Below are 15,128 nucleotides of genomic sequence, written 5' to 3' on the forward strand. Positions count from 1 at the left end.
TAAGCTTAAAATCGAAATAAACAATTGAATAAGTTACAATACGAAAAAATGATTGTTCTTCGTGTAAAATTTATGTTATAAAATAAAAAAACACACTTTCAAATAAGACATTTTTATTTAATTTTATAAAAATCAATTTACAACCGAAAGTTTGTTATCGAAGATATATTATTACAAACATAAAACGTACCAATACTTAAAATAATTGTTTCAATGCACAGTTTGCAACAGCAACGTAATATTAAGGTCAATTGCAAAATGAACCGAGAATGGTGAAAGTAGTCCTTACACGCCAATATATCTTGAACTACCCCTACCACATCGATTGAATCAAGTATAGCTCGTTGTTATCAAATGTTATTAAGACCGGAGCTCTAAGTTTACTGGTCGAATTGCATATCGAATAGCTAAGTAAAGGTATGTCTCGTTTGCAGTATTTGTGTAGATAATTCTAATCAGATTACGGGATTTTATAATAACTGCAATTATTGTTATTATTACAGTTAAAATGATTATTAAAGGAACTTCTTAATTATTACTAATCCCTATGGTTTATTTAGGTCTTTCATTAGGAATCATCATCATCAGCCCATGTCAACACTGAAGGGCTCAAAGCCTACTCTAAGTTAAAGGTGACTAGGTTTTAACAAGAGGTTAAAATATTACCAGAAAAATGTTGAATAATTGACATTTTTATGAATAGATTACGCATCAGGCCAATGTTGTAATAAAATTTGTATTCAAAATTTGTTTTATAAGCTGATAATGTCAAGTCAATTTAAATACATTATTGCAGTACAAATAAAGTGACTTTCGAAAGATTGTTAATTTGACAACAAAAACAAGCACATGAATGCACTTCCAAGAGTTAAAAGGTTAAAAACCTCGTGTTACGTAGCAAAAGTTGAACTGGATTAAAATTAAAAATACCACCTGTTTAATAATGAAATTGTAAAAAAGTTACGTAATTAGTTATGTAGTTTATGGCAACACTACTATCAAGCCAGTTCTCTCCAAGCCACCGACGCGAGAAGACATCTCCAGCATACGATACATTCGAAAGGATAATCTAATACAAATTATGCATCAAAATCGTGCGTTTTCAAAGTTTGACATTTGCCACAAGATTTCAACAATCTGAGCGATGTTTCCAATTGTAAAGTCAACATGAAATGTAAAAATTTCAGATTAGTGGATATTGTTGCATCGATTAATGATTGAATATAACACTATAATAAAGAGCCAAATGCATCACAATATCAGAATATCGGGGGTCTAGCACGAAAGTTTGCGAGAAAGTTTTCGTAATGTAATAAATAAAATTCGTAACTTGTTGGTATGCTTCACATCCGGTAGGAGCACGATTATGAACTTTTCTTCAAAATATTCGTGGTATAATTCCATTTCTAACGTGAACAGTTAAATTACTATAATAAAAAGGACAAAAGACTGATCAAAACAAAACACTCTCGACTCACATTCTTATCGAGTTATATTTCATTTAATTAGTGTATTACAACGTATTAGGTAAACTTGCGAAACACTCAATCATAAGGCAGTCGTTGAAAAGTGAAAGTGGTATTTCTTCCGACACAAAATGACAGGTACTTACAATATGGCCGCCGAAAATGGCGCGAAACATTCCTGACATAACTAACGTATGAATTATGTATTTAGTTTGCTTTAGCTTGTGAATTACGATAAATACATGACAAAGGGTGTATATATACATGACAGTATGACGTAGTACCAGGCTAGTTGGCACAATGGATTTACCCACTGGCGAAACAACGAGTTCCTATGAGATGAACCATGTCAGTGTCAACCCTTGAAAGCACACAGCTGACACAAAATGAAATATCCTGCTAGCTATACCTGACATACAAGCGTTCACACCTCGTCTGTATATGCTTCTGGCATTAAAAAATATTAGTGAACTAGCTGTTCCCGTGTGGGTTCGTCCGCGTGAAATTATGAAAAAAACTTTATTTTATTATTTACATTTGTCAAATTCTTAATTGCATATGTCGTAATTACCGTTACTATAATAATTTTGCTTTCTTTATGTTGCCAGCTTTTAGTTTATTGTCCCTTTCCTACATGAAGATTTTTTACCAATTCATATACCCCTAAGTTTAAAAGCGTAAATATACATCCCAAAGCGTGTCGCAAGAGTAGGGATTTTTATTGAAAAAATAATCGTTCAAAAATATGCTGTGATTGCTGACATCCTACGCCACAAAATAGTGTAGTTATTTTTTTTATAATGTAAGGTGGCAAACGAGCAAGCGGCCACCTGAATCCACCGAAATGGAGTGCAACCGCTCCAATAAACATCCGCAATTGCTGATGCGTTGCCTACAATTAATCGACGGAGGAGGAGACGCACGTAAAGAGGACATTTCCCCTTCCTATGCGTCTCCTCCACCGTCAAATCCACCTTTCCTTCCCATCCTTTCCTCTTAAGAAAAGGGCGAAAAGGGAAAGGGACTAAAATTAGGAATTCGGCACCACACTCCTCGGACGAAACGCGGAATTGCTTCCACTTCACGCCTGTGTGTGTTCGTGGTATTGCACCGGACGAGCAGGCCCACTCGTGCGAAGATGTTAAAGCGAGCTCTACCACTGTTAAACTGTGTATTTACGCTTTATTACATTAGTATAGATATAAATACATTGAAACTTTAACTACTGGATAGAAAAGCTCTCACGGCCGAATGCGGAATCCACTCCTAATTAAATTAAAACCTCGATGACTGTCAGGTTGAAAGCTGTGCTTACGAAGGGAAGGTATAGAAACCAAACCAATTTTGTTATGTCCGTTGTGATGTAAGCAATATTTTAAATCGTATTTTTTATATCAATACTATTATAATAAAGCGTAAAGACACACACCTTTGTTGCCTAAGATGTCAGCAATCACAGCATATTTTAGAATAATTCTTTTTTTAATAAAAAGCCCTACACTTACGTCACGCTTTAGGCTATATATTTTCATGTCATGTCAATTTGACATTTGCTATCAATGTGTAAATAAAATTTTCATAATTTTATGCGGATAAAGTCGCACGGGAACAGCCAGTTTATCATAATTTTATATTATTTCAACTTTAAGTGTAAGAAACAAACAAGAAAACAGGACATAATCAATTGATTTATAGATTTTAGCAGACATTGGCTAATGTATTGTTTGTTTTTAGTTGGATACTGACCTTTTTCTTATCCTATGAGTTGCTTGTTGATTTGGAATGTGAATTTACCTTTTTAAAACGTGACACTAATTTATCAATGTAAGATTTTGTTAGTCATCGATAAATATACATTAACATATAATAATATATTATGTTAACCCCTTTTTTTTTGGTTTGTTATTATTTTTATCATTTAAATTTAACAAAATGATATCTAGGTTGCATTAAAAGATCCTTAAAGTATTCCAACAAGGAAATGATTAGTTGCGAGATGAATAAGAGATATATCTCCGTACTGCTCACACATATGACATTCGTATAGGGTGAAAGGAAATATGCGTAAAAATGTTAACACTTTGAGAAAAGATTGTACGAATATGTTGTTCGCATCATCTTGATATTTTGCTTCTAGAATGTGCAAAAAAAAATCTTATTATTGTTGTCTTATAGGTTTTTGAATTGATATAATGGTGTTGAAATATATTACATGTTGGTTGATTAAAACTAGTTTTCGCCCGCGAAACCGACTTCGTAGAATTAAAAAAAAAACAAAAGTAAGTTTCCTTTGTGTTTTCCCAGACTATGCTCTACATCTATACTAAATTTCATCGAAATCCGTTCTGCGGTTTAGGCTACAAACTCTCACAAACATCCATCCGTCTAAATTACGCATTTCTAATATTATAAAGAAGTAAAATCTAGAAGGAATATTTTCTAAAATGTTTCACAGTCCTCTGTGATAGAGCTTTGAGTGTCAGACACAGTTACAAGAAGTTTCAACTCAAAATTTGAGTTGTAGAGCGATATGTGACGTTTGTTAATGACTTCATAATCTTTAAATAACGACTTAGACATCTTTGATAATAACTTGTTGTATTTAATCTTATTATGTGAAAATAAAACCTTAATTTGCTCCAAGAAAAAAAATACCTGTTCCTTAAAAAAGTTAACGATTGAATTAATAAAAAAATACGATCTCCTTTTTAAGGCGTAACAAACAGGATGTTTAATTATTCTCAAGATTAAAGAACGAACTCGTTTATTAGCCCGACGAAGGTTCTAAGGTTACGTGAAATTTAATACCTTACAACGGAGCGAAGAAAAGATTTATAATAAGCCTTATAATCATGGAAAGGTTTTTTCTACACAAATTTAATATAATTAGTTAAACCGTGGCCTTTTTCACAAATACTTTTGGAATAAAAAAAAACAAAACACTGTTTATTGACCAAAAGAATTATAAAAAAAGAACACAACTTACAAAAGATATTAGTTACGGTAATAAAAATAAAAAAAAATCTTGGTCAAAAGGAGAAGGCTCAGCTAATGCGGCCTCCAGGTTGTCACTAAAGGCCGCGTTGGTTTTCAGCCTCCCCTTAACTATTACATGGTTCAGTTTATGATACAGGAGGCAGTGGAGACTTTCATTGTTTGAATTTCATTCTAGAGAATTTAAGACGACAAATTTATGTTAGTTTCTATTTTTGCTGCACGTTTATTATTTAAGTGTTTAATGTATTTGTTGTGTTAATAAATTTTTAGTACAAAAACATCTTTAAAAATTCACTATCTACGATATTCTATAACTTTCGTTTTTATTTTCAATTAATATTCAAGTCAAAGTATCAAGACAGTTAGGTCCAACGATCGACGCACACGCACACCTTTTGAATCGGTAACGTTGAGGCGAAACAGCGCACTTTCGGCCACAATTCAGTCCGCAAGCGTCTCTCCCTCGTGACAGACGACAGGACAGACATGTTTTCTGTGTAGCGACAAAATTGTATCGACATTTCGAATAGTTTGTATGACGTGGTGATATTTCCAACGACTTGGTGGTATCGTGTCGTTTGTGCCCGACTGTACTTTGTGTACTCTTGTACGCGACTGTACTTTGTGTACTCTTGTGCGAATTCAGTGGTACTGGAGAATAAGTTACAAGTGCGTTTTTGCGGGAAACTGAGAAAATGGTAAGCTTAAGGAATTTTTTTTACGGAAAATTAAAATGTACCAATATGTTGACACTTTATACAGTAATTCAGTGTTAAAATATGCTAAACAAATATTTTATTTCTTGACAAAATATCAGTAATTTAAATTTAAAGTTATATAACATGAAACATGAATATAAAATTATTTATCTCTTTCTTCTTTTATCATCGATCGTGGTTGTCCTTGCGGGAGCATAATTTTTAAAAATTCATATTAATTACTAGACGATTTTTAATTTATTTATAGCTATACAATATACAAATCAATAAAAAATTATTGGCAAACAGCAATATGCTAACCTTGATTTATTAAAATTACCCAAATGAAGTATGTAAATTTGATTCTGGAAACTTGTTTCGACAGTTATATCGTATAAATAGAATAACCAAAGACGAGGAGCTTTATTTCAACTACTAAATAGAGTAATATTAACACAAACCAAAGAGATTTCAATAATATCGTGCGCGTTGAAGTCTTTTGTATCGACGCATCAATTTTCATACGCGAAACATTCCGACATTAAATTTACGCTCTTATATTACAGTATAAAAATGTTATTTGTAGTGTTTGTGATCTAGTTTCATATCCAATTGAGAATCCGGTACCGGCATTACATTAAAAGCATCGAGCTGCCGCTGACAATGAACAAAAAGTTAGTTTCACTAAGAGAAAGTGGCGAACGAACGTCTGTTAGAAATCGCAATCGTACACACGGCAACTACGTATAGGAACAATGCGTACAAATTTTCACCTTATACTGAGAATATAAAAGCCATTTCGCAATAACAATTAAGTACAATCAGCAAAACAAGTTACACGTAATTTCTTTTAAACATGTTACCTTTTTTCATCAATTTTTATAATTATATTAAATCATTATGTCCCTTTATGATTCTATTATTGTATAAGTTGTGTGCGTACATTCCAAAACCCGAAGTATTCGAAAGTAACATTTTTCAATGCTACTTTAATTTTTTTCCTTTGTGTTCACACTTTAAATCCCACGACAACCTTAACCTAATTACATTTTAATTAATACTCTATATGCAGCTGATTATTATATCAGAGCAACATCCGTTCCAAAAAAAAGTACCTATTTATTTTTTGAATAACATTTAGAAAAAAATCATATTCAAGACAGTAAAGACATTTAATTTACGTATATTAAGTTACCAAGCTAACTGTCTAACATAGTATAGCAAAGCTATTTATGTTACAAAACAACTTAAACAAAGTAAAGTTCTAGGACTTGGCCACTTTAAACATTCTGGATTAAGTTGGCTGGCAGAAATTCAACGCAACTTAAGTTCTACGAACCGTCACTTACATTGTCAACATTTCTTAAGCTTGTATAAACAGATTGGTTTTAAACAACTAAACAAGTATAAAACATTAAGAGGGACAAGTATTCAGCGATTCACATTAAAAAAAAATAGACAACGGCGTTTAACAAACAATTTTAAATAAAATAAATTCTTTATTGTCGGTAGATGTATAGACTATAACATGTTTTTGTACTAGAAAATCACAGAGTAAATAAGGGTGTTGCAAGACATTATGCGGTTTTTGTGGTTGTCATGGTAACCGATCGTGATTATCCCATCGCTTGTAATCCGATCGTCTAGTATTATGCAGTAGGGTTATGAAATATTTAATAAAAATAGAGACAAACATGTACAGAATTAATATGAAGTACTTAAATTATTCTTATATCTACAAGACGTAAACAATAATCTTTCGCGTAGAAATCGAATCAAACAACTGAATCAAAACATCTTGGTACTTTAATCTCAGGCAACGGGACATGTACTTACCTTAATTACTAACTAACCAACACCTTAGGAACATTGCAATCAGAACATCTTACATCGCTGCAACGTTTTAAACTCATCATGCAGAGCGAAAATAAACTCTATTCATTTAGAACAAGGTTCATTTTTGTGTAAAGTTTTTTTTACCACAGACTAAGTACTTTATCGTGAGGCTTACCGTTAACCGACGCGTTATCCTAACATTACGATCACTTTAATGCACCCGTTCCCAACACTATAACGGATCTTTCTCTGGGACGCATACTGATTCAAGATGTATTTTTTCTTTTTTTTTATAAAAAAAAGTACAAACGGCCTGATATAAAATTTAAAATTTGTTTTCACTTTTTTTTTTGATTGTCTGATTTATTCTATATTAGTTATTGTTTTATTTTTATGTTCTAATTACGTTTTTATATAAACACGTCTATCCCCTTATCTACATAATATCGATTGTATAACACAAGTTAAGTTGCGTCAATTTATCGGACAATTTTTATTTTAATTAAAATTGTTACGTTTTATTAGCCATTAATTTTTGTTGCAATAAAAAAATGTAGTTCAATGTAATACGTAAGTGTTAAAATATTCATAATGAAGGTAATGTAAAGTTTAAAATGTGATTACATTTATTTTATACTAGCTTTCGCCCGCGACTCCGTCCAAGTGGAATTAAAAAAAACAAAAGTGAGTGGCCTATGTTCTTCCAGACTATCTTTCACATCTATACCAAATTTCATCGAAATCCGTTCAGCCGTAAACGGCTGGATGGATGTTTGTTAGAGTTTGTAGCCTCTAGGCTTTAGCCTTTAAGCTACAAACTCTAACAAACATCCATCCATATATCCATCCATCCATCTAAACTTTCGCATTTATAATATTAGTAAGACTATTTTTCAACCCGGATTTAAACCACTTTATTACTAGCTCGTGTTCTTCCAGATTTTATTGTAATCTGTGATAAATTTAATAGAGATCAATTCTGGAGATAGTTAATAAGAAACATCCATCCATCTAAACTTTCGCATTACTAACATTAAGTTAGAATTAAGATTTATGTAGATGTGTTACATATTTCTACAAAATAACATTAGCAAATGAAGGCATTTATTGAAGTATATTTACAACCAGTTTCTAGGTGAATAACGGTACATCATAAGGAATTGTGGAATAACTTGTTTTGAAAATGAGTTGATTTCTAAGCACACTTAGATAAATACGAACACACGACAAATGTTTACATTAATATAGTGAGACTAATTTATCTGGCACGGTGAAAGGTGTTATCACGGTTAGTTCAGAAGAAATATTTCTTATCAAAGAAAATAACACGACATAGATTTTGTGAAACTTTTTAGAAATAATTATATAGAGGGCGTTAGTAATAGTTTTAAAGCACTGGGTCAAATAAATTTGTCCATCTGTAATGTTTTACAAATAAAGGGGTCAATAGTGATATGACCTCTGCGATAGAAAACTTCACAAGTATTTAGAGGGCAACTAGACCTTGTGTTTAAACCTCAAGAAATGCTAATTAAATATTAGAACTGTTACCTTTGTTTATGAATTGTATTTATATATTACGTCTAAAAGTACAATGATAAATTGTTTTCTATACAAGTTTTAACTCAACCTTGTCCGCGAGAAATTAAAATAAAAAAAGGACGTTGAAGTCTATGGTACTCCGTGAAAATTTAAACTAACTAATGGTCAAAGAATTTTTGAAATCCGATCTGTATTTACGTTTTTCGTTACATACAAAAATACAAATCTTGCTTTGAAATATCAATGTTGTTCTAGTATTAACTTTTAAACTATAAAAAATACCATTACTTCAAGTATGTTGTACTACAATCACATTATTAACTAATTAAATTAGCAACAAATAAAAAAAACTGAATTTTACATATATTAAATAATGCTCCATTTTAAAGAATGCTTAGTTACCCTAAGCTAGATAATCACACTCAAAGCAGTTAAGTGATCATTAAGTGTGAATCGATAAGTATAAATTTAGCACTAATTGTTTAAGTACCGGCCAAAAGGCTAAGTAACAGTGTTATAGAATTTGCAACTTCTGGTCAGTCCTTAGGCAATAGTCAGGGAGCACAGCGGCGTGTAAGACACGGTAACACCCTTTCATGTCACAGTTGCAACACGATTTGCGCAATGTACTACGTAACAAGGCACGCCGGGCGCGTTGCCCAAGCGAGCAAACCGTCACTGCAACGTTTAGGCAAAGATAATGTTTATCGCAGTTGCACACTTAAAATATTTGGTTAGATATCTTAGAAAATAAGTTAATATTTTTTTTAGTTTTCAATGCCCATTTTCACCAATCATTAACCAGGCACAAATATTATGTGTCTTTTAGGGTTAGTATCTTACTAAATATAATGCAAAATAATCTAAGTAGGCCAACAGAATGCCCTAGGATGCCCTAAATTTGAATAATCGTTGGTGAAAAGAGCTAATTGCGTTTAATCGTCACATTTCTGAATCTAGTAATGAAATAAATTCACTTTAAAATACCGTTGAATATTTAAAAGGGATTATGAAGTTTAAGAACATAAAAAAGCTTGTAAATAGCTCTTATTGTACTAGAAAAGCGATATTTATACAAACGTAATCACAAATCAACTACAGCTTTTATACAAAAACAATTACATAAGGGAAAATGATTTAAAGCCTAATGTAACTCACGAACTTGTAACTTTGATTATTGACATGTAAAATTTAGCGTAGTATGTCACGTTTAGTCGATACGTCAACACAGACTGGGGTTGCTAAGCCACGTTTGACTTATGGCCAGTTTCCCAGCTACGTTTAAGCATTCGTGTTTTTGGTATGATAGATTCTAGAAACGCATTTCTGAACTACGTAACTTAAGCTTTACTCCTTTGAAATTGAGATTTACCTAACACTAATGAATCACTAGGTAACGGTAAAAATGGACACTTCAGCAACCCAGCTTAAGCTACGATTTATTAAGCTACGTTTTCACTGACTGAATACTCACGCCTCGTCAGCCTGCCTGGCGGAGCATCGTTTCCTTTGCGAGACACTTATGTCGAGTACTGATAACAAAAATGGTTGATCAATACGAGAAGATCAGAAAAAGTTTTTATAGTATGTTATAAACGTCGTTGCACATTTTCGTATTTTTCTGTTTGCAGTTTAATTTTAGGAATAATAACAATAAAATATAATTAAATAAAGGCTGGAAAAATGCTATGTATTTTAATAGTAGAATCTTAAAAACGGCATCAACAACTTAAATATATTTATAAACACGACATTAATGTGAGCAAAAAAAATTGATCACAAAATCCTTTTAGAAGTTGATAAACGATAAGTTGCTTGTTTTGGTTTTTAGGACAAACGAAATAAAAGGTCTGTATTGAAGTGCAATCTAAATTCGTCTTTATTTCTTTATATTATGTTCCTATTTTCGATAGCTTTGCACATGGATTACGATTGCCAAACAAGTTGTACACAAAATATTTCTAAACGAGAATTTAATGCTAATTCTTGAAATGAAAACATTATTATATTTATGCTTGAATAATTCTATTTACGTTATTCTGCCTAAAATACAATATTTTCGTTAGCAGTCCTATTATAAACAGGCACTTGTTCTGCGAACCTTACTTTCCATAATTTCATTTTTCTCTGAAGCCATCACACACGTGTGCAATAGCTAATCAAATCAATTGATTGGTTGTACGAATATATTTTTTTTTATTATATCCTTAGCGAAACACGATATTTTTCTTTCAAGGGCACTTTCAATGTAAATAAATATATATATATATATATTTCAATAGATTAACTTTTTTTTATAAGTAATAGCTGAGGAATTATGAAAAACTTTTTATGTATGCGTTCTTTTTGACTATCTACTATATCGTTACTCAATTTCATCTAGATCCATGTAGCCATTTTCAAGTTAAGTTGTAACATACATCCATCCTAATAATGTATAATTCGTACAATTTATGAAAGCTGTAGCAAGGAATAAATACAGTTTCACAATAATTACATCCAAAAGTTGTCAATTCCGTCTTTGGAATTCATAGAACGATGTGGTAAGAATATTAAATATTTTATCAAACGTTGGTATGTCCTAAATACCCTAAAGGTTTCTATAAGTTCTAACTTATTTTACACTTCAAATATTATGCTAAATTGTTGTTCATTTAACATTCAAATATTTTGAAAGACCTCTCAGTTTTAAGCTACGCAATGTGAGAGAGTTTACGAATATTATTCAAATTGTTATGTATTATCTCATTATTTAGATAGACAATGTTTGCTTTCATTTCAAAATATTCTCTGTTATATAAATATAGATATGCTTAAATACGAAATTACAATTTCAAACCCACGACCGGCAATCTTCAAGGGTATGTAGACATACATGAAAACGCCTAACACTACTCGTAAGCCGTTCGTACTAACATGTATGTATTGAAATAACTCAAAAACTGCTGGACCGATATCAAAAATTTCACCATTATAAAGCTACGTTAACACTGAGTTATATATGACATACGAGTATTTTTATTATTATTTAGCGTAGGCGGGTAGCGCGGGCGTAGTCGCGCGCTACAGCTAGTTAGTTATAAATGGCAATTTAATGCCATTCCCGAATTCCTGTAATGGTTACTAAAGAAAACTATTAAATTTGGAATAAAAGCCATTCTATTGAGGCAGTAGGATCTGTTAAACTGCGGCTAGTGAACGACTTTATGATAAAAATACCTCCACATAACCTCAAAATGTTCGGGCGTGTTCTTGTTACATCAATCGTTATCCAACTTCCCTATCGTATTGCAGGAAGTAAACACGTATCATTTTGCTCGCATGTTACAACTGCGCATCTCTTCCGTGTTTTTCAGTTTGCAGCCGTTAGCTCACTTAGCGTGCTAAGCCTCTCACTTAATTTATATCGTTACTGATGCCTGCTGCAAAAGATTCTTATGTGCCTAGGTTCTTGTGAAATTAATAAAATATGTCTATTTTTTTTTTATTTAAAAACAAATCTGTGTTACATTAATCATATATTTTTTCACGATAAAAGTGCTATTTCAGACCTCTGTACCTTTTTCTGATAAGTTTTGACGTTTTAGAATTACTTTTGTTACAAACACACATCCATTATCTGTTTAGATTTTTACAATTTTATGTCCTAAAGTAACATGCAACAGACAATTCTAATTAGATGTCTACATCCTAACTTATTTCATATAACGCCTACTACAGACGTTTAGGTAACAGTTTTAACTAAACAGAAGAGTTCGTGTGTAGGAATATTTTAGTAATATAGAAGTGTATAACTGAGCGTCTGTAGCCAGCTTAAACAATAAGTCATGTTTATAAGTTCATGACATTTCGCTAGACTTTCACAACCCACATTTACTAGAGAGCTCTTGTGAATACTGTAATGTATAATGTGGTTGTAATTATTTAACTTTTCAAATACAGATATTTATGGTATTACTTCTACATCAGATTGCTTGCTTAAAAATAGTTCTTTTAATGTAATTTTTTTATTTTAATTGAGTAAAAAATCTAGAATATTTTACTATGGGTTATTAAGGAAAACCTTTTCTAAAAGTTCTACATAGCTGTAGAAAGACCTCTGAATTATACCTTGTGCTCGTTGTCAGTGAGAACATGGTAGTGAGGTCAGTAACATATGCTAGATAACATATAAACGTTTATACAATACTTTCCTATGTGATATTTGTAAATTGAATAAACGTGAGCTTCCACTGTGGTTACAATGTACCAAATATTTTATGATTTAGAAATGAAATGTTTTTGTAAGTGCATAATATAAGTAAACTGATGAAAAAAATGTGAAAAGTCATGAAACTAAGTGATTTTTGTAATAAAAAACCTGTTTACTTAGTTCGATAACCTGTAAGATCTGAGATTATTAGGTCCCTCAACTTTAAATGAGTTTAAATTCCAAACACAGAAACATTTTCTGCAAACGAAAGTATTTACAATAAATATTCTAATATATTACATAATATAATTTCGTATATTTAATTAGTTTTCCTTCAACAGGCTTGAAACATTAAAATAATTATTGGCAATTATCCCTTAAGATTATTAAATCCATTTCAAGCTTGTTTCAAATCGAATCAAACGACGCAGAATTAACTTGAACGCCGTGACATTTGTAGCATATGGCCATAACTATGGTCATTCAACGCTGATTTCCATGTAAACATAAAATCTACCATATCTCATTTGTAATAGAGTTCAATTTCATAATTCTTCTTGAACAGCATGTTCTCAATATTGGAAGTTTTTTCTCGAAGTCCACAGAAACACATAAATCAATGAACAATATTCTCGGTCTTTTTAGTTATACGTCTAATCCATAATAGCTTCACAAGAAACTAGTTGAGTACAAAATTTTGGTGACTTGTGTTATGTACTTATTATATGAAAGTCCTGGGTTTCAATACTAATATGTACAAATGTTTTCGACTGTCTTTCCGTACATTTATTTGATGGTTTTACGGTGAAGGAAAATTTCATGCAATATTAGTTACCAGTTTGATTGATTCTAGTTGATATAAGATTCCTTAATGGGGAAATCTAATGAGCTGATGATTACAATAAAAGAAAATAAATGTTTATTTCTTAATTTTGAGGGCCTAAATTTAGTCCCTTTCACTTTCCACTCTTTTCTTAAGAGGAAAGGATGGGAAGGAAAAGAGGATTTGACGGTGGAGGAGGCGCATAGGAAGGGGAAATGTCCTCATAGGTAAGCAACGCATTTGCAATGGCAGATGTTTATGGGCAGCGTTCGCTTCCATTTCAGTGGATTCAGGTGGCCGCTTGTTCGTTTGCCACCTAACATTAAAAAATAATAATTCAAATTAATACAATTATTTATGTCAATGTTACTACTTTTCAATTAAACTCTAAAAATACATAATAACTTCTATTTAATCTATAAATTTGTAACATATGAACTTCTAATCTTATTAATAATGATTTAACGATGTTTATTTATTTATTTTTATTTTATTTATTTACGGATAACTTACAGCTAGCTTAAAAAAATAATAATAAAAGATGTTAATGCTTTCTTAATAAGCGTTACACGTCTGCAAATTAAGCTTTGTTCCTTAGGTCTACAAACGTGTACATTATCGGTGTGATTTTTTGAATTGTATCGTAAACACTCTTTGTCTGTCTGTTTCCTGATAATTACAACCTTGACGTCTACAAGTCACGCTTAAACAGGTTTTTTCTAGGTCGACGTGTAACATCTTCTGTCGGATCGTCTATGGTCAAACGTTGACCTATCATGAGACAATGTAATAAAAATTCTAGGTCAAATTAGCTTTTATCTTAGTAGATATCATCGATGAAATTTAGAATAGGTTGTTTGACTATAAACCCATTTTTAATACATGTTTTTTTATCTAAAACATTAGTAGATTTTGATTATTTTACTAATATTTTCTTCAACCATCCTAACTAAGCTCTAGGCTTGTGCTAGGATATGGTTTACGACAATAGTCGAATGGCGGAATCGAAACACTGGACCGCAAGATCGGTAGTCCGTACTCCAAACCACTAGGCTATCGGCGCTTAAAATAAAATGATAACAATGTTTTCTAATTATAACAATTTAAAAGTTTTATATGAGTTCATGTAGTTTTTGAATATATTAGCTATTTCACAAAGTTTTTAAACAAATAAACGTAAAGAAATGAAACAAAGCTTTTATTTGTTTTATTATTATTTCTGTAATTTCACTATTTCTTTTGAAAAACATTGAAAATAAAGTTATGTTAATAACCATAAAAATTTTCCCATTATGCCATAATTTAGTAATTGAAATAAAAGTTACGATGACCCAGTTCCAGTGAATTACGATCCATTACAATTGAAGTAAAAAGTTTATTGTCATAATTTTCACGAATTAGAAAAAAAAAGATTATGACAAATGCTGAATTTAATGTTGTCATCAAAAGTAAAACACGATTTATTTCTCAATAAGGTAACTCTGTGGTCAAGAATCAAATTGATTTCGCCAGTTATCTAATGTAATTAGCGCATTGCGAAAAGAAAATTTATCTTACTTCTTAGTAATACTATA

General features: G+C 31.4%; 1 protein-coding gene across 1 annotated transcript in view; it reads left to right on the forward strand.

Moving 5' to 3' along the window:
- The first annotated feature begins 4,882 nt into the window (after positions 1 to 4,882).
- Positions 4,883 to 15,128, forward strand: part of LOC106107308 (probable chitinase 3) — a 62,071-nt gene continuing 51,825 nt past the window's right edge. The window contains exon 1 of the mRNA XM_013288110.1: positions 4,883 to 5,161. Coding sequence (XP_013143564.1) covers positions 5,159 to 5,161 — 3 coding nt within the window. The 5' untranslated portion in view covers positions 4,883 to 5,158. The remainder of the gene's footprint in view (positions 5,162 to 15,128) is intronic.

This window comes from Papilio polytes, unplaced genomic scaffold, assembly GCF_000836215.1.
Source record: "Papilio polytes unplaced genomic scaffold, Ppol_1.0 DF822067.1, whole genome shotgun sequence".
NCBI lineage: Eukaryota > Metazoa > Arthropoda > Insecta > Lepidoptera > Papilionidae > Papilio > Papilio polytes.